The sequence below is a fragment of the Ptychodera flava genome, chromosome 14 (genome assembly GCF_041260155.1).
Source record: "Ptychodera flava strain L36383 chromosome 14, AS_Pfla_20210202, whole genome shotgun sequence".
Taxonomy (NCBI): Eukaryota; Metazoa; Hemichordata; class Enteropneusta; family Ptychoderidae; genus Ptychodera; species Ptychodera flava.
The window spans coordinates 16,433,636-16,454,588 of record NC_091941.1 but is presented as its reverse complement, the minus strand read 5'-3'; the positions used below and the strand labels follow the sequence as shown (position 1 = coordinate 16,454,588).

Here is a 20,953-nt window from a genome sequence, read left to right as displayed (position 1 = left end):
TGGGGGTCTTTGCGCATGCGGAAATATTTTTAGGGCCTCAAGATGGCGGCTACTGTCCGAAGTATTAGCAATAGTCGACAATATTTTACGTGATGAACGTTTTTATCGTTGCCTCATTAGTCATATGCTGGAAAAGATATAGCTGGCAAAAATGGTGAAACAAGGAATTAAGATATTTTGTCGCATAAAGCCAACAAAAAATAAGACAGGGGTAAGTACGTATCAAGAGTGACATGTTACAATGTGTTATGTACATGATTTCTGAATAAGTTTACCGATGTTTACATCGTGGGCCATGTAGTTGGCAATAGATACACGATATTTTGATGCAACTTTTTACGCGATAGCTTTCTGGATGTATAAGTAAATTAGGAATGCAAAGACGTGTACACATTAGCGGAAATTCGAAAGAGTTTGCCAAAGATTTGTCAACCCTTCTAAGGCTTCGGGCTTCATAACAACATCACCAGTATAACACCATGAAATGATGTGTTTTCCCCAGGCAACATCGACGTGCTGTAACCTCACTGAGTAGCACGGGTGCTGCAGTGGCAAATAGATGCGATAACATCAGACTTGCCCGTTTCATTTATACGAAAATAAACACGGGAGGAGGTTCACTTACCTCAGGGTGTGCCACTATTTCTTCTGCCGGAATACACCATCCAGCACACACAAAAAAAATCAAAATCGCAGGACTACCATTATTAATAAATTATCCCCTGAGCCTTGGGGCGACTTTGGCCGTTCCACAGCCAAATCCTCCCAAGATGATACCTTAAAATTTACATTACTTGTTTGAAAAGTGCTAATCTAGTTCGACTCCTACACTCAGAAATGTACCAACAAATAACACAAAAAGGGCTGATTCTGTTCACAAATGAACAATTTTTGTGTGAACATTTTCTCTGTTTGTAAATACAGTTTGAACTCCTGGTTGAACTTGTATTTAAAATGATTTGTCATGTATTTTGTGGAATATTATTCCATAGCTGTACACCTACAACTTGATGGTAAATCGTCCTGCATATGTTTTACTTTTGGACATTGGAATGCTGCGACTAGTTATGAATATTTTCATCTAATACTGTATTTGTGACTGATTGGTTTATAACAAAGCAGCCTTTTGTTTACAACCTCGTGAACAAACATTGCTGGCTCTACCTTGAGCTGTTGGCACACAATTAAAATACTGAATTTTAGGAAAAGAGAATGAGATGGTGCTATCCAAACACAAGTTTAAATAATACATAAGATAAAATAATAAAAAAATAATACATACAAATATCTTTATTTATTATTTTTATGTAAAAATAAATAAAGTTACTGACTAAATAGATAATGTGTACAAGTTTCTTTTGTATTAAGAGAATGTTGTGAAGATATGTTAGGGGTAGGTATTACCTCACACTTCTAGACCATAGGAGGTAAAATTAAATTATAATATGACATGACAAGAACATTTTGTGGCAGTTTTAATATGTGTTATGTTTTCTTTCCTTTTAGTTGTATGACATCGATGAAGATGATGACAGTAGTTCATCAAAATTAACATTTGTGATCCCCAAGGATCTGGCCAGCGGCTTCATCAACAACAAAAAAGAGGAGTATAAATTCAAGTTCCAGAAAGTATTTGATCAAACCACAAAGCAGGATGAAATATTTGAGCATGTAGCTCAGGATGTTATTGACAAGTAAGTTATGATATGCAAAGTTGTGCCACAGCTTCTGCTCTAGAACATCAACCTAACTGTTTTAGCCAAGGTTTGGAATCCAAGGTTTGCATCCTGCAAAATATGTTAAAATCCAATGTTGTCCATGCTTTTGTTTTGTATTGCGATTCATTTTCCACAACAATTTGATATTACGGGTGTCCTCTGTCCATTTAAAAACTTGTATGTAGTTTTCATCAGCTGTAATTACGAATCTCATCTTCAAGCTTGTAATGGGCCTGCATCTGTGCAGATCATATGTTCTTCAAAATTAGATGAAAAAAATATTAATTTTTTGATGTAATTTTTTTTTGTCTCACATACTAGTTGTTTGCTGGGATACAATGGCACCATATTTGCATATGGTCAGGTATGTCCTATGTTCATATTTTATTATGTATTTCATTTATAATAAAAATTATAGTCATTCATTAATGACGTTTTATTTCCAAATTGTTGACATAATGATATATAACTATTCAGCCGTTTACTGAATGCCATTGTAATGAAAAACCTCATTTGCTACGGTAAGTCAAATATTAAAATTTTTAACAGCATTTTCACAACGTTAAAAGATAATATACAGTCATCATTACATTCATCAAACACAGAAGGAGGAAAATTTGTGTAATTTAAAACAGCCAATATTGGGGATATATTATATCATTATCTGTGCCTTATTTGCCGCTTAAAATTACTGATAGTGGCAAGTTTCTAATGCACCAGTAACTACTCTTTTCACTTATTCAGTGGATATAAACATAGACAGTAGATAAAAAATGATTTTGGTTTTGTACAGTAGGATATCAAGATGTTTAATTTCTATTGCAAAATTACTTTGCTGACATGAGTACACCAACGCTCCTTCCCCACAAAAGGAAAAAGACATTTGCAGCTGTTCATAAAAGAGTGTTCATCTCCATCAACTAGGAGTCATATGCAGTTATAAAACACTTTGTTATAATCTTCTTTTTGCTCTAGACTGGAAGTGGTAAAACTTTCACAATAACTGGTGGTGCTGAGCGTTATGTTGATCGAGGAATCATCCCTAGGACTCTGTCCTATCTTTTTGAGTATTATGAAAAGGTAAATAAATGTAATACCTGTAAACATATGAATAAGATGTGTAGACAATCAAAAAGTTACCATGAAATCAAAGCTAAATTTTGAAGTCTCTTATCTAAGACACATGACAAGCTTACATGGAATGATAATTAGCAATAGCACTGTTCACGGTTACAGGTTTGTTACTAAATATAGCTGTACACATGCGCGATATCGGACACGCAGCTTGAAATGCAGACAAACTTTATCAATGTTGCATGCATGGCTGTTTTTGCACCTTGTACTCTGAGTCGTAGATATGTTTCTTAGTATTCATTGCTACACTAGCAGTCGCCTACTAAGATGTATTTTCGTCGTGTTTGCATTCGTAATTTTCAAAAGCGTAATCTAAAAATGCAGACAAATATTTATTTTTGCATATTAATGAGAGAACAATGACGTAAACTGTGAACAGCCCTATTCCAACGAAGTTTTGTAGATGGGCAAAACACCCTTTTCGGGTGTAATTTTGGTTGTACATTTTAACTTTTTTTTTTGGTCAGTCGTTGTTCAGAAGTGGTTAACTTAGAACAAATAATAACATTACACTGTCATTGTGATTAGCCTCATGGCCATTTAGGATACAATACCTTGCAAACTATGTCTCTTGATTGGAATACAGCATACCATGCTGCAAGGAAGGACCTATTTCTGCTCATCATAAACAAAAGGGACAGAATTCAAGTCTTTGAAATAATATTGAACTGTGTAACACCACAGAGCTACATGATCATGCTATCTGTTCCTTCAATTGCAGAATTCAGACAGAGTCTTTACCACTTACATATCATATCTTGAAATTTACAATGAGAGTGGGTATGATTTACTGGACCCTAGACACGAAGCTACCAAACTGGAAGATCTTCCGTAAGTTTTGTTTTATTCATGGATATTTGATTTTTCAAAATACAGATCGGTGCTGTTAATATCCTTCTCTCTGCCTTGGTTGTGGTGTCAAAACATTTCTATGAAAAAGATACGGTAAATACTATACTCCTAATAATAATGAAACTTTAATGAGTGCATTTTCACAAAGGTAAAGGGCAATCAGACATATGTAGATCTGTCAATTCACAGTTTACTGAATATAAGTCTGTGGATTTCAGAGGGCTTTGTAATTTTGTGTGGCAAGTGGTATATATATAGGAAATTGGTACAGACAGTCACTCAACAAATAGATTATTTTCACACACATACATGTAGATTCTTATTATCCCAGCTTAGATTGTACTCATTAGCATCAACTCTGAAACGGCAGCATTCAACAATCATGGAACAGGCCCTGTTATATGAATGTAATCGCATTCAACTTCTTCAGATTCTGAACTCTGTAATTAAAATCATCATTTTCAGGAAAGTATCACTAATGGAAGACAGCGACCAGAATATTCATCTGAAGAACCTGTCCATCCATCCAGCCAATAACGAAGAGGAAGCACTGAATCTGCTTTTCCTTGGAGACACCAACAGGATGATTGCTGAGGTGAGCCACTTTCTTCTTTGGAAATGGTAGTTGGGTTTGACGCAGTAGATATAGACTGAAGAACACCCAGAATAATTTTGTGTACATGTGTGAAGGGCCTTGGGAGAGAAATTTTAGAGAGAGACTTAATCAAAAGCTACAATTTCTGTATACTGCTCTACGCTTCAACTAGGCAATAATTGTATAATGTTCGTATGTTCTGCCATGTTTTGCAAAGTTGAAGTGGTACACATATTGGATTTCACCCAATCATAGATCTCACCAGTGTGCACGCAGGCACAGAGCCAAACAGAAATTGTTACTGATTTTGTTGCATCCATTCAATGCTAAAACCAACAGCATTGTATTATACTGTAAAGTAATACTCAGCTAGTACTTTATTTTCTTTATCAGTATTGTTATTCAAATATTTCATCATTTCTTTTTCTGCTTTTTTCACAGACACCCATGAATCAGGCATCCACCAGATCACATTGTATATTTACAATCCACATATCAGCCAGAGAGCCGGGCTCCGCCACCATAAAGCGTGCTAAATTTCATCTTGTAGATTTAGCAGGGTGAGTTTGTTGTGGTCACAGGATGAAATTTTAAACCACTTTCACTTCCCTTCTGGTCACAAAGTGCGATAAATGAAAACTGTCATAAAATGAAGAAAAGATTATGAACATCCCATCAAATACCGGTTCTTGCCTGTATTTGCCTTTCCTGTACTACTTTTGGCAGTGAAAAATATTACTAGGCACGTCATACAAATTACTGAGGCATAAAATTCGACCTCTGACCTTAGCAAGTAATCTTTCCCACCACAGTGAACAAATGACTGTTGTGGTCAACCAAAGTGTTTTTCTGCGCAAACTTCCCTGCAGGGAAAAATGGATACAAAATGAATTTTTCACCCCATGGTGTGCAAATGGTCTCATCTTACCACATAGATCTGCGACTCAATCATAGAGATGGATCAAAACAGTCAGTTGTTTCTGGCAACTTGCCTGTAAAGTAAATGAATGTATGATATGAAAGTATGATGCAAAATAATATTAACCTTTGAGTGCCAAAGTAAATTTTTGTTGCCTTTACATAGCCAGCAATTTTTTAGCTCACATTTGGTTATACCAATGTGAGTTATCGTATAGGCTGAAGTCGATGGCGTCTGTATGTATGTGTGTATGTATGTATGTATGTATGTATGTATGTATGTATGTACGTACAGTATGTCCGTCAACATCAAAAACACGCAAACCGCTGCACATTTCAGCTTGGTATTTGGTGTGTTGATGCATCCTGGGCTATAGATGGGATTTTGTTCAAATGAAGTCTGCATTGCCAAAATTATGCAAATGAGCTTACAAAATGTGAAAATGATTAAGAATTAATAACTCAAGAACCGCTTTTTTGATTGCTTTGAAAATTTGTGTGCAAGTACCTTTGGTTAACCTTATACAGTTTTATGAATATTGTGAAGATATTATTAATTTTGTATTTTTGCTGAATTTTTTGGTGATTTTTCTCATTTTCAGTAAAAATTCTTCTTCTCTGAAACCACCAGCCCAATCGCTCTCAAATTTTGGTTGTCTCTTTGCAAGGGTGTTACTCTTCTAATTTGTTGAAATTATGACAAAATTGGGAAAATTACTATTTTTGAGCAATTTTGTCATTTTTGGTCAAAAAATCTGAAACAGTATTTCCTTTTTAAAACCCCTGGACAGACAGCTTTCATATTTGGTACACAGACGTACAGAGATGACAATAGTTAGATATGTTGAAATTGTCCTGAAATATAAAAATTTGTATTTTTAGGACAATATTGTCATTTTTGGTCAAGAAAACTTTATCTCAAAATTACTTGTTTGATAGCTTTGTAATTTGGTGTAAAGTCCCTTGTTTGATAGCTTTGTAATTTGGTATAAAGTCCCGAAAGATGTTATTACATAAATTTTCTGCTCGAAGTGTTGGTAAACCCCAAAATTTGTATATTTTAGGTAATTTTCTCAGTTTGTGACCTTAAATGACCTACACCAACCCAGAATATGTTGTGAGACAATTTTGAAGGCTTTGAACATAATTTTGTCATGTTGGTATCATTTTGTTGGAAACTTTGATCCAGAAAACAAAGCTAAGGTGATTTTTTTCATTTTGGACCAATTTTTGCAACTTTTCTATGTAAGACATACAAGAACTGATGAGAAATTTGGATCCAGGATATTTCCAGATGTAATCACCGCCCACAGTGGAAGGCATTTCACTATCTGTTACTACCTTAAGTGCTGTTTACATTAGAATGATAACACTCATGGCATTAATTAAAAAATCTCCAAGGTTGTAAATGTACTTCCTGTCATTTGGTCTTATGTAACACCAAGGGGTGGAACATTTGATATTCAGGAGGGGGTAGGGTCAAGAAGATTGATGATGCAGAATTACTTTTTTACCTGATCCCTTTTGCATTTTTTGCCCACTCCCACCTTTTCTTTTTATCAAGCCTTCTCTGTTTTTTGTTGTTGACATTTGCTTACGTATTTAGGATCTGCTTCTCCATTGCTATAGAAGTTGATATGCATGTTCCTAAAGATGACCTCTAGCGCCTAAGTTGGAGACCTTATTTGCTTTTGTCATTCTTGTTTTTCCTGGTTTAAATATTTCTCGAATGGACCAATTCAAACCGAATGTGAGCACATAGTGTCCTTGACGGCAACTTTTTTCAGATCCAGACAAGTCTCTTCAGAATTTTCCCAAAATTTTGGTCAAAAATTGCAGCCTTTGAAATGTTATGTCCATTTGGTCCAAAATTATCAAAAAATTACAGAAAAATTCATAAATATTGGTAAAATGATACACTGAAATCTTCGTGAGAAAAATTGCAGCACTCAAAGGGTTATATCTCTCACTGTGAATATTGGTAAACAGCTTACAGTTCATTTCAGAAAGAAATGGTTGGATTTTTTCTTTAGTTGAACTAAGCAGCCAGCTGTGCATAGGTGACATTGTTGTATAACCCCAAATATCAGAGGCCAGCAATGTCAGAAAAGTTATCAGGGGAATTAAAGATGACTGAAGGCATTGCTTTTCTTGTTGTTTTTGTGTTAGATCGGAGAGAGTGCACAAGACTGGTGTAGGAGGAACTCTTTTACAAGAAGCAAAGTATATTAATTTATCATTACATTTTTTAGAACAGGTAAGATTTTTAAAAAAAAACCTGCGTTCTAAATATTCATATCCCAATAACATCAACCTCATTTCCTATTGGTTTATTTATAGTTTGAAACCACAGTCAAATCATGACCTGGGTTCCCAAGCAGAATTCTTTTTGCAGAGTTAAACACTTTGACCCTAACCCTTCACAGAAATCCAAAATTGTTGTAGAAAACAAAGGCATTGTACCAATATTCAGTGGTAGGGGGCTTAATATGCCCAATGCTTTAACTTTTTCTAACTATCTCCAAATAAAGAATCCATTACTATCTAATAGATAGTAACACTATACATGTCACACACATACTCTATTTCCTATCATTATTGTATCTTGATAGGAAATGTAATGTGTTTACTGCCTAGGTTCAAGATTGAAAATGAATACAAATAAACATTGAAAGGACAGTTCTTAGCAATGTTACTGCAAAATGGATAATATCACCCATAATATGTATCACAAAAAAGTACACCTCTATGGCCAAGAGTGAATATCAGCTTGACAAGTCAATTATTTTAAGTTCCAAGTTAAAGTGTTTTATACTGAATGAGCATTTATTTTGTCATTGTAGGAAAGGGATGCATCCAAATTTTCCATAAACCAATGTTACCCTTGGCAGTAGCAACCATGCTTTTGTTTTGATTATATCCCAGGTGATCATATCACTGTCTGAGAAATCCAGGCAGCACATACCGTACAGGAACTCAATGATGACGTCAGTGTTACGAGATAGTCTCGGTGGCAACTGCATGACTACGATGATAACCACTTGCTCTGTTGAAAAGAAAAACGTCGATGTGAGTACGCGAATCTGAAAAGTCAGGTTTGCTTTTGAGTTCGTGTGTTGGAAGGCTTAGACTGGCACACCATATAGAATGCCAATGAATGGTTGCTGAAGAAAGTTGGCAAAGAAAGAAATGGGCTAACGTGAGGTTGAAATGTGCCAGCCCCTTTTGAATCAGAACCTTTACCAACATTTGTGTTTGTATCTGTTACACAAATGATACATGACAGCATTCCTAACTTTGACTAGTAAAGTGATTCAGTAGCTTCTCTGGATTACTTTTGATTTTGACACTTAAGGGCCATTCTTGACATGTGTAGCATGCTGGCAGGGTACCCTTAACCATCCCGAACACCTGGTACCACCGCTAATTACCGTAGTTATATTTGTGGTCCAAGATGTTCCTTCCTGAAATTGTAAATATTGGTCTTTATGTGACCTGGTAAGTTTATTACCATGTATCATTTGGATTATTGGGTTTGTTGTGATGTCATATTGTAATGTCGACATTTTCCAACAGGAGTCTGTATCCAGCTGTCGATTTGCCCAGAGAGTAGCCATGGTAAAGAACGATGCTTTCCTCAATGAAGAAGTTGATCCAAAACTGGTCAGTAGTTAATCACCATATTTTTTCAATTGGGACAGGTGGGGGGAAAACATCTGTCATTGTGACAATGGATTCCTATGACAAAGATAATGACAGCAAGAATTAGCAGAGTATTGATCTTTGAACTCTGTTTCAACCCAGTTTACTGATAACAATATCATATCAACATCAACCATGTTTTTTCCCTACTCCATATAATGCCCCAAAGTATTAGATACTTGATCTTGTTGCTTCTGTATTTCCATGTTACCAGTATGTAGAGAACAGTCCAACTTGTGCATCCAAATACAGCGGGTTAACAATACACTCTAGGACCAAACAATTACTACAAAACATCAAATAACAAATATTGTCATTGATATACTTTTGCAAGGTTTCAATGCATAGATGTTAGCAGTACGGTAGGTGTATTAAATCTCTGTCATCTACAAGCATGATACAAATCTCAAGTTTTGAATGATTTTTTTTTCAGATGATTCAGAGGTTGAAGCGAGAGGTTCAGGAACTGAAAGATCAATCAACTTGGCTTCAGGTCAACAAAGTTCAGAACCATTGAGTGATGAACAGGTTGAAAGTAAGTCTCATAATCTGGGAATTTCATTTTATAGTTTAAAATTTATGTATTTCAGCCATATCTACAAAAATTAGTTCATTTTACCTAAAGCTGCACAAGAGGAAGCTGTCTTTGGGAATGTCTAAGCTTGTCACATAAGCTCAGAAAATGAAAACTTTTACCACTTTCTCTTAAAGTAAGTTTACCCCTTATCCTGCCAAGTTCATATATCATTATCAGGTCCGAGTTGCAATGGTTGAGACCAGTAAGGCATATAACATGTTCTGCATGTCACATTGTAATAAAGCAGGTATGTAAGCGGTCTGAAATCACCAAAGTGCACCGGCAAACTGCGCCGGCGCATTTCAAAGTGCAGCCCATTTTGTGCTGGTATATTGTGCTGCTTAAACTGCGCCTTTACTCTGCGCCAAACACCTCCTCTGAGTGTCACAACAACATCGAGTACTCGCACTTGCGTAGCAGGACGCTTTAGCTGTGTAGACTCTAGATATTAATATCCGTGACAACGACTTTTCCGAGTGACCTGAAAAATGCAGCTCGAAAAATGATGTGAATTTGCAACAAGTTAATAGTAGTTGTTTTGGGACTACGCACATTCGTACGTGGACACATGGAGGTAGTTAGCGGACAGTACCATAAGTTACTTCTCAAACAGGAGCTTGCAGTAAAGAAATTTTCTTTCAATAAGGTGTGAAAATAAATCTTTCGCCAGTAAGATTTTTGACATGTTTTCAGAATGGAGTCTCGGAGGTACGAGACCATGTTATGTTTGTATGGGACGGGTTGCACTCACTTGGCGGTATCATGAAAGGATATGGCTTCAGCAGCAGTCAAAACTTGTGAATTTTGCATGTCCCTTAACGCTTCAAAAGTTTGTAAAATTTTACAGGAATTGCTGAAATCTTCAAGATTCTGTTCAATTTAACCTCAGGCTAAAATAAATTCCCCTGTCACAGCTTTTTAAATGTTTTTTTTACGGAACTTACAAATGAGTCACTGTATCTAAGACCCCTTATAAACAGGAAGTGAGACTGAATCTGAGACTCTCAAATTGAAGAACATACTAAATGCGACCTCATTTGCGATTATATCTGAGACTCTCATTCATTACAGTAAACAGCAAATGTGAATCGATCTGAGACTCTATTCTTTGAGACTATACTTCTTTGAAATCGCTTGACTAAACCAAACAGACTATTAGTAGTGTGCTTGACATTGAAACCTCGCAATGGCGCAGAGAAAGAGCACAGTTTTGGGCGGCGCAATATACCGGCGCAAAATGGGGGCGCACTTTGAAATGCGCCGGCACAGTTTGCCGGCGCACTTCGCTGATTTAAGACCGCTTACATAGCTCAATAAAGACTTGAACATTGAAAGGCCCTGAAAAATGGATGTACTGTAAGCATGAGTTACTGATTACACCCGCCATAACATAATGTGCCAAGTAGGTGAAAATATGTATGGTTTTGGCTCAATACCAATTTTTATTGACTGGGGAGATGGGGAAGTGATACTGCCTTGCAGGATTAGGGTTTAACGTGCAAAGTGTGTAGCCATTTAACAATGCTAAATACATGTGACATCGTTAAGGTAATAATATCAAGGTAATAATATCATGGATGAAATTTAATGATAAACAAAATACCTCCTATCAAGAAAGTGTCAAATATTTATGTACTGTTGTTTTTCCTCTCTGCGTTTTTTGTCATGATATTTGTGATTTCATAACTTACATTACATCTGGCCAGAAAATACAAATATTTCACTGACTACAAGTCTGATATTACAGCTATGTACAGGTTAGGTGTGCCAGTCTAAGTGTGTCATTTCAGACAAATTCTCTCAAACTTTTATGATATGTTGAAGGAGAATAATATATCAGGCAACTCGTACAGTGTGTATGTGTTTCTGATGCAGGCAGTGAGGCTAACATGACATAGTGAGGGATGAAACAAGTAGATTCTAAGGAGTAATGAACTAGCTTTTATGAACTTTTATATTCTTGTGCTAAATTGCCATGCCCTCAATATTGGGAAAGTTATGTGAGATGTAAAGCCATTGGTACACAGTAAAAATTGGCTCTGTTCTTTGTAGTTTGCAGTTTTTCTTGTAAGAATTCTTGCAGTCAGTAGTATAAAGTGAGAGTGAAGTTCACCAATTGAATTGTGTTAAACACATCCCCCCACCCCCCGCCCTCCCACAGCACTAACCAATATCATTCTTTTTAACTTTTGCAACAATCTGAAACTACCTTTAATAACCCTATGTTACTCTTCATTTAATCCCAGCTAACTCAAAGGAAACATTGCACACAAAATGTACACAGTTTACACATATCAAAAGAATACAACTCCCTCCAATCATCTCATGACTAATATATACTGCTTAAAATTAAACTGTCTTCATGGTAAATTGACTTTTGGCACTGTTTCGCAAAGGAAAGCGTTTTGAGAATGTAGATTTACATGAGAATATGGCTTCTACATAGACTCTCAAGTGTGATTGTTTCAACTTGCCTTTGGCACATTCCGTACTCACAGTGCATATTTCCAATTCTAGATAACATCAAGGCCTGTCTGGAAGCGATAACAAATAGAGAATGTCAAATGTCATGTGATCAGTCACATCCCACTGTGTCTCACATGACTTGCCACCAACCAACCAATCCTGAAGGTTTGCATTGCAATGAAACAATAATACCTGTACAGTTGACATACGCCAAATAACGGTCCTTCACAACTTGTAGCTCAGCCTTTTTCCATGCAATTTGACATAGATTTTCTTGGAAGTCAAACACCGTGCATATTTTTGTTTTCATGCAGACTTCATGAACTTATCAAGTATTACCTAGAAGATCAAGACCCTGAGGCAACACTCAATGTTGGTGCTGACATGAGAAAAATTAATAAATCATTTGGGATTATGAAGGTAACAATCACTATTAATACATACTATATTGCTCTGCAGCTGTTGAAAAATGTAATCGTTAAATGGGTTTGTATTTCCCTACTTTAAGTTTGCCAAAGTCCTTGATCAACCTTTCAGGTTAGACTTTCAGATGACAGATTTACCCCAGATATTGACATAAAGGCATGAAAAAAGTTTCAGTAGCTGAAGAGTACAGTGCCACCTAGTGGTCATGGTTGTGTAACTTTTGTTTTACCAAACAACACAATCAGGTAACTGAAAAGACCGGTCAATGTGTTGTTTTCATGGACATGTTAGTGACTCTGGCGCAGTAGTGTTATATTCAGTGACTGTTTCATGAAGCAAATATTACATTTAATTCCAAGTGATAGTCAGTCATTGAAAAGTTCAATAATGCTACACTTTCTGAAGCTCTATAATTGATGATAAGGTGGACTGATGAGCTTGATTTGGTGTTCACAGACGACTTGTGTCTATTTGTGGGCTTTGCCTGTGTGGTAAATCCCTTCCCAGCTATTTCTTACACTTCTGTGCACAGCATAAGTCACAGGGCATTGGAAAATGGGGTTGGTATGGTTGCAGAGCTAGGTTTCTTCCTAGGGGTATTTCTGTTGACGATATCAGGAGGTGAGGTAATTGGAATCGTACATGATTTATGAGATGATAAGAGATGTTTGTGTACTTCGTGATTTATAAATAGAGAGACATTTCAAAACAGCGCAATAAGTTACTTGTATTTAAAATATCTCAAAGTTCAAATAATGTTTGGCAATATGCCTTTGCAAATAACATTGCTTTTACAGTAGAATATGCACCTCAGGGACAGAAATTAAGACTCGAATTTTTCCAACACTTTTCTGATCTACTGCTCATGGGGGTTCATTTTAAAGCTCATGGATTAAAAAGACTTTTCAGCATCTTAGTTTTTTTGAAAAGCATGAATTTTTTTCCCCCCATACAGTTAACACTGGTATGGCAGCCATTTAAAATTTCAAATATCGGTGAAGTTAGATTATTTGCCAAACTTTGCATGGTGACCTCATTAGTTTATTCTCAATTTGGTAGGAGAATGGTTGAAAGTTTCATTGAGGAAAGTTTGAGCAAAAGTTTAAATCTTTCACCACTTCAGTGGCAATCACAGGGAAACCTAGCAAAGAAGTTAATTATTTTTCAAGGGAAAAGGAAAAGAAGAGTTCCTAAATAATGGGCAAATGCCATCAATACACAAATTACAATTACAAGCATGAAAACATTTATAAAAATTTAGTAATATGTAAACTCTTGCCATAGTCTATGCATGTCTATAGTAACTGCAGAAGTTGATGTATGCATGGTACAGGGTGACCTTGAAGAATGAATAAACAAAGTTCTCATGAGTCATATTTGTTGGTATTTTTCACTCCTCATTGGTAACCTTCATACAATTACTAGGGACATTCTAGTGTAAAGCTTGCATACTTCAATCATTCCATTGCCTCATGTATGTCCTTGTCTAAACCATCCACAAAACTGTTTACAAAATGGGATAATCAGAGGGTATAATGTTACAGCTTACAAAACTGAGAACCAAAAACTTCCAAAACATGCTGTAAACACTGGACAGATATTTTGTTTGTTCAGGGATTCACTGGTAGGGCATGTTTACACTACAGTATATGTGTGTGGAAAACTGCTCTGCTGAGTTTGTTGTTAATGGAGATTAAACTGCCCTAACAAGTGGTCAAACAAACATAGAGGCCAGACTGTGTGAGTATAAACTTTCTGGTCATATATAATCAAATGTCAACAGACCTGTTAAGTCGAAGTTTTAGACCATGTACAAAATTGTGGTTGGAGTAATTATGCTATTCAATGACCTCCCTCCCCCCTCTTTTCACAATGTCAACATGTCACAAGTCCATTGTTTCCAGTATTGAGGTTAGACCATCACACTTAAAAGTAGGGATGATAGGGTTCATTTGTTGTCAACAAATGTATAAAAACAAATACCTTTCAACCAATTACAATTACAAATACAAACTTTCCTGATTCTGGTCTTTAATGTTCCACTATTTTAAAACATGGATCAAGTATTTTCTGAAATCTCTCTGTGTATAACAAAGAGACAATACTCTTTTTTTCAGTGCTCTGTAAGTTTGTAATGCTGCCCACTGATATACACTTATCCCTTTCATTACCATGGTTTGGACTAAACCCATTGTTATCAATGGTGATCAATGCCTGGACCTGTTTACGGCAAAGTGGAGGTGGACAGGTCAAGGATAAACCAATTAGATGACATAGTGTTCAGGTTAAATGCATTCCAAGATGGATCTACTTTTTTCAGAAGAAATAAAAAGAGAAACTGTCTGCAGATGTGATGTTGTGGTGTACTTGCCCCAGTTATCTGAACTCTTTGGCCTGTCTCTCTTTGCTGTTCACAGGGTATGATACTTGATAGGAAGCCTATGCAGAGTTCACCACACAGTAGACCCCAAGAACCTGAGGACCTAGAAGAGGGGAAGGAGCAACTATCGTTTGTTCCCACGCCAACTGACAATAAAGATGTCAAGAAGTTGAAGGAGATCATCAAACAGAGGGACAATGAAATCAGTATCCTATTAAATACATGAAACATTCAAAAAATATGATGTATTGTGAATTTTGCTGACTAGACTTTAGTATGAGAGGTGATATTTTGCAAGCAGCAAACACAGACAATAACCCCCATTTTCCCTGTGTGGAGGGCAAATTTATAGTCACAGAAAACAAAGGTGTTGCAGAAAAGTTTGTTCCATGATCTTAAATTTTTGAAAAAGAACACACATGTACACTCACAAGCATAATGTTCCATTGGTTTTCTACCATTCTGAACTTAACAGGTACACTGGCTTAAGTTTCATAAAAGGTCACATGGGGCCACTGAACGTAAAAGAAGTGTCTCAAAGGCAGCTTTATGTTGCCTCAAGAGACTTGTATGCCTGAAAATCATAAAAAAATTCTAATTTTACATCTACTTGATAGTCTTAAAGTTGACTGTAAAATACTTTATCTGTTGAACCTATCATAACCAACTTACCAAATGTATTTCTGATGTTCAATGCTGACTAGATATTTTGCCTTGCATTTTTTCATTGTTTCTTTCTCATGCATCACAAACATATGTGGTCAATCTGGCTCACTCAGGTCACTCAAGAACGATCTCTTATGTCCCTTGCTGTGTATTTCCCTTGACTATTGACAAAGATATCTTGGTGAACATGTTGAAAAAGGAGAAGAAAAGAGCGCAGGACGCGATAACCAAAATAGAGAGTGTGCATGGAAGCCAATCTTACCACAGCACTGCTCAGAACGAGGTGACAAACGGACTTGTGAGACCAAATTCCAGGGCTAGACTCAGATCAGTTGAAATGTCACAAGAACTCTCTTCTGAAAAAACTTCCAGAGCGAGGCCTTCCCACCATGGTGGAGACGGTGAAATCCAGGGTCCTACAGGGAAAGACAGTAAAAGAAGGATACTTGGTAAGAGAGGAGTTAGTCAATATTGGTTGTAAAATTTTTACAAACATTGTTTTTGAGGGATTTAGATGTCTGGCAATGTGCACTTTTGTCTGCTCATTTGCATATTAGTTTGTCTACCTGTTGCCTAAAGTTACTGTGTTTATGCATGTCAATTTTATTTTTGGACAGAGTGCTAAATCATGTGCTTGAAAGCAATTTCTGTATGGGCTGGGAGTTGTATGGCAGGCAGAGGTATAAAGGCATGCGTATGGCATGGTTCTCATATGTGATACTTCAGAGTTCAAGAGACTTCAAATTGCCATGGAGTTATACGTTGTTACAGAAATTATGTTTGCTGACCCTTTTTGGGGACATACCCTCAAATAAGAAAATAACACAAATTAGAAAGTTTGATTTTCATCCTTGTCTCACAGGTGACCTATCCGTAGGCAGGCAAGAAGCCTTTGAAATATTCCGCAGAGATTATGTACATAATGCAACAATAGAAGACAACAAGCATACGCTGAAACAGAGATACACAGAAGCAAAGTCGTTGGGTCAGCTGGTCAACAATACAAGACTTAAAATTAGTAAGTACAGTTGAATTAATCAGGATTTGTTACCCAGTTACTGACTTGGGTATACTCATTGCAACCAGAATAACACCACTTTCCATGATACTGGTACATGTACTGCAAATTGTATGGCCATGGTGCTTAATATCCTCATTTTACCATGTTGTATGTAGGTGAGTGTCTGTTATCTGTCTGTGGCACTTTCAAAACTATCCCAAATTTAAGTCAAAAGTAGACATCCATATTTAGAGAATTAAAGGGAATCGGGTTGATGACTTTTTTGAGATTTTGTGAGCAGTAAGGGGCCCACTACATTCAACTAGCCAGGTGTAAACTGACATCTTGAAAGAAAGATGTTTAATTTTTATCCCTTCAATATTGATAGCGTGATTTATATCTGTAAAAATTAACAACACAAACTGATTTTTCTCATTTTTATGAGATGGTTCCATGATAAGTTGCCTGGGCCATATCATAGTACTATATGAATCTACCTCATTTTTCCCATTGTTGGCTCAACTCATTTTGACAATGATATCTGATGAAACATTTTAATACCTGTAATTGAGGCAAAAAATAATTTAACAAATGCCTCTTTTTTCTGATTTGTATCTGTGCAGATAAACTTAAAAGTCAAATAGAACACCATAGAATGCAGCAAGCTGTCAGAGGTGAGTCATTGTTGTGATGCGATTTTTTTTTGAGTCAAAGTTTTATGTCATATCACTCTCTGGACATATGCTAGAAAACCATTTCAACGACTTGACCAGGAAAAAAATAATATAAATGCGATCTAAAAAGGGATTTCTCAATTGAATAAAAAAGTAACAAATGTACAAGACGATAAAATGTTTGAGGGCTGTCATTTCTTGTTATACCAATCATCTGAGTATCTAAAACCAAGGGAAGCATTTTGTTGGATTTCTGAAAAAATATCCAGAAATATTTCCTGTGCTTAAACTGCAGCAAGGAACAAGGCTAGTTGATGACTGAAAGATTAGGAAGAAGGGTCGATGAAAAATCATCAACTTTGAAAAAATATTGAGGTTGCAGGTTGCATCAAAGCCCTACTGTGTTTAATGTGATATGAAATTATTATCAATATTTTTAATCAAATGTATGCAAGATGATGATGTTAAAACACTGTACCCGAATTTCAACTTGTAGAGTAGGCCATCTTGTGCAGGTATCACAGGGTGAGTGTCATTTAACAAGAAATGTATGGACTTACTTTTTGGTGCCCATCTTTATCTCAGGGTTGAGTGAAGGTGATGAAAATAATGAACCAGATGAAGTCGAACAACAACTCAGATATGAAATAGAAGAAGAAAAAGCCAGGTGAGATTTGACAAAAAAATTGTTTCCTTACTCGCTCTTAGAGTGTGGTAGTCATCATCAGTGAGAATGACATATAGAATTCTACTCTTGACTGCATCATGCAAGTGTGTTATGATCAGATGAATGCAACAACAACATGGAAGGTTATTCTGCATTGCATGGCTTAGAAAGTTTCTCAGATGTTTAAATCAATTATGCTAAAGAAGCCAGATAGCAACACATGCTCTGTTGTAGAGCCCAAATATCTGTTTCCGACCTGAGGCGTGTTCTACCGTAAGAACACTTGTACTTTTCCTAAGATTGTCCTCTGTAGAAAAGTTCCACTGTAGTTTTAACAGCCACCCTTTATGAACTTTCTTCCACATCCCAGGTATAAAGAGATGTTCAATCGCCTCAGAACTTTGAAAACTGAAATAGAACATTTACAGCATTTACTAGAGAAGTCAAGGCTCCAGCTTCAGAAAGATTTTGAAGTGTGGTGGGCAGAGGAAGCAGCTCGCCTGCAGGTGAGATGAAATTTTCTAGAAATATATGTCCCTCTGGAGCTCACTTTTGCTGCTGTGAACAGTAAAGGTTTATTGCTCACTGATTACTGTGGTGTTCATACCATTCAGTATGGTGCATCATGCATGGCAGTTTCAGAGCAAAAAGGTATGCAACCAATACTCCCATATGGATATGCCCTGTGTACAGGTGCAGCTGTGCCATTAAAACAATTGAATTGAACCGAAATCATGATTCAGAAAGGGTAATTTAGCTTCACAGGTCATGGGCATGTTTCTGACTTAAAGCTCCGTTATCTGTATCTTTTTACATTTTACTTGCTGAAAAAAAAAAACTTGCAATCTTTGGAGAGATGTTTTGGACTCCCATTTTTACGCCAGATTGTCCCTGAAAATGTCACTATTTGAATCCATGGTAATGGATTTAGTCAATTAATTCCAGGCGCTTATGCTTATATTTCTAATGGGCCATATTTGAGTTGCAACTCAAAAATTATGTAGTTGTTAAAAATCTAAGTTATATGTTCATTGCCAATGTTAAAAAAATTTTCTGTGGTCCCGTTTTCATAAGCATGCTTGTAGGGCTGTAATCTTTTCTTTATTTACCCATAGGCACACAAGCAACAGAGCCAAAGACTGCGTGAAAATCTCCCTCCTCCGAGAGAACCATCAAATGCTTGGCGTACCCCACCAGTGTCCCCTCAGAAGCCACAGGGTAATGACGCCCCTCCGTCCCACCAATATCCCAACTTTCCAGGTGCTAGACACTCCCTCATGCAGGAGGACCCACGTAGAGGTCCTCTGCCACCCACAGGGCGTCACAGTGCATCTGGAAGTCAGTACCCAACAGATCAGGCAGACAGTAGTCATGATGGCCGATATGCACAAGGAAACAGAAGGCCCAGGTTTGTGGCTACTCCAGTAATTAAACTATTCCTCTGCTCCCATTTTGTCCAACATTACCCTCAACATATGATGTGATTTTATACAGAATCTTGGAAATGAAATGTTCGGAGCTTGTATTTCAATACTTAGCCAGTCCACCCCAAATTCCCTGTGAACAGGTCAGTAGCAATTGGTTTGGGTCAAATCATGTTGCTGAAAGAGTTAAACATGTAATGAACTTTCAAGCAGGTGGAAGAAGTGCAAAGTTTTGTATCATTTGAACTTCTGGAACAGTTTAACACTGATTAGTTTGCTCACAGATTTTCTCCTTAGCACATTCACATCACTCAAGGCAGTGTAGCCAGTGAGTGAATCATTGCTAATTTGATTGGTTTTTGTTTTGTTTTGTTTTTTTCCCACAAGCAGGGGTTCAGCAGACGGAGGGAGTGCCATACCGCTGACAGGGGACAAAAAGACGGATGCTGACATTATGGCATTCATTGCAGCTAGACAAAACCTAATACATCAAAGAGGTAGATAGATCACCTTTCATTTTGTGTGTGTGGTACACTGTCTTGATAGCAACACTGGAGGACAACTGAAAGTGTGTTTGTAGTGTTGGGACAGTCCATCCAAACAAACACCATTACGTGTACTGTTAGTCGGATAAAAAAATGTGGTTAATCTCTGTAAGTTAAATCATGAATAGATGAAATCAGCATTTAAATAAAACGCTATCATATGCATTAATCACGCAAGCAATACATATTAGTTGATAACTTCTTATACACTTCACAGGTCAAGGACCCAGGTAACAATACGGAGGATACTTACATATGCAAAAGAAACCAATGAAATTACTGCAAACCAAAGTGATGAGAGTAGACAGCGGCTGATCCACGCCAGGCTTGCCTTCTGTACATAGAGAAGAACTGTGAAAAATGTTCAACATACTAAGTCGTTGATTGATAATATGCAATTAATTTTATAGATACCAATGGTTCAGCAAGCAGTATCCATGACGTACCCACTCTGACACTGTTGTATAATATTGTATCTTACATGTACTTAAAAACTGCAGGATTGTGCCAGCAGACTTGGATGCTGTAATTGCAATGGGGCATGTTACAGTAACCTTCAAACTGCGTTCACCAGTGATAATTAACTATTTTTCATGTCCAAAATTAGACCTTTTTTTCAGTAAACTGAAATTAGACCTTCGTCCAGGAAAACATTATTTTAGAAAACAGTCTTTCATATTTTTTCATGATTTTATGCTGCACTTTCGAATAACTCATCAGCAATGGCATCAGACAGTGTAAAACTTTGGATGTAGACATCACCTGCAGAAAGCAGGGTGCCAGCAAAAAGGAAATTTTTGTCTAGCAAATACTTCAAATTCAATGTGAAAAAACCTGATTGTATTTGTAAACAATAAAGTCATTAATAAAGCAGCAGGTAATACTTAAATTCAGTTGACAACTTTCACCGTGTACAGCATCGACAATCTGTGTTAATGAATGCAGTTTTTGACCAGCTATAGCACTGTGGTGAGAACAAATAGGATCATATTTTCAGAGTTTGTCATTTCTAAGTAAAACACCATTCTTTTCACACTGTATCTTAAGCTTGTAAATTATAATGTAACCATCAGACAAAAATTTATGTCACTACTAACTTGCTTAACCATACTTATCACTCTGAACCAGAAGAAAAGCATTTTTTTTTCGCTGTAAAATATTGCTTTGTACATTTGTAGTTGATCACCAAGATTTATATATAAGGATTAA

The 20,953-nt window shown here is 36.6% G+C and overlaps 1 protein-coding gene across 1 annotated transcript; it reads left to right on the top strand.

Moving 5' to 3' along the window:
• The first annotated feature begins 12 nt into the window (after positions 1-12).
• On the top strand, positions 13-20,450 carry LOC139150602 (kinesin-like protein KIF6). Its single transcript, XM_070723038.1, is given in 22 exon segments — positions 13-211; positions 1,507-1,694; positions 2,040-2,082; positions 2,694-2,798; positions 3,574-3,683; positions 4,170-4,299; positions 4,741-4,859; positions 7,387-7,474; positions 8,143-8,286; positions 8,794-8,880; positions 9,353-9,389; positions 9,392-9,454; positions 12,171-12,382; positions 14,806-14,974; positions 15,608-15,883; positions 16,297-16,452; positions 17,058-17,108; positions 17,694-17,775; positions 18,146-18,281; positions 18,891-19,183; positions 19,590-19,696; positions 19,962-20,450. Coding segments are annotated over 22 exon segments (2,673 nt in total). The 5' UTR covers positions 13-151; the 3' UTR covers positions 19,979-20,450.
• Positions 20,451-20,953: the final 503 nt, after the last annotated feature.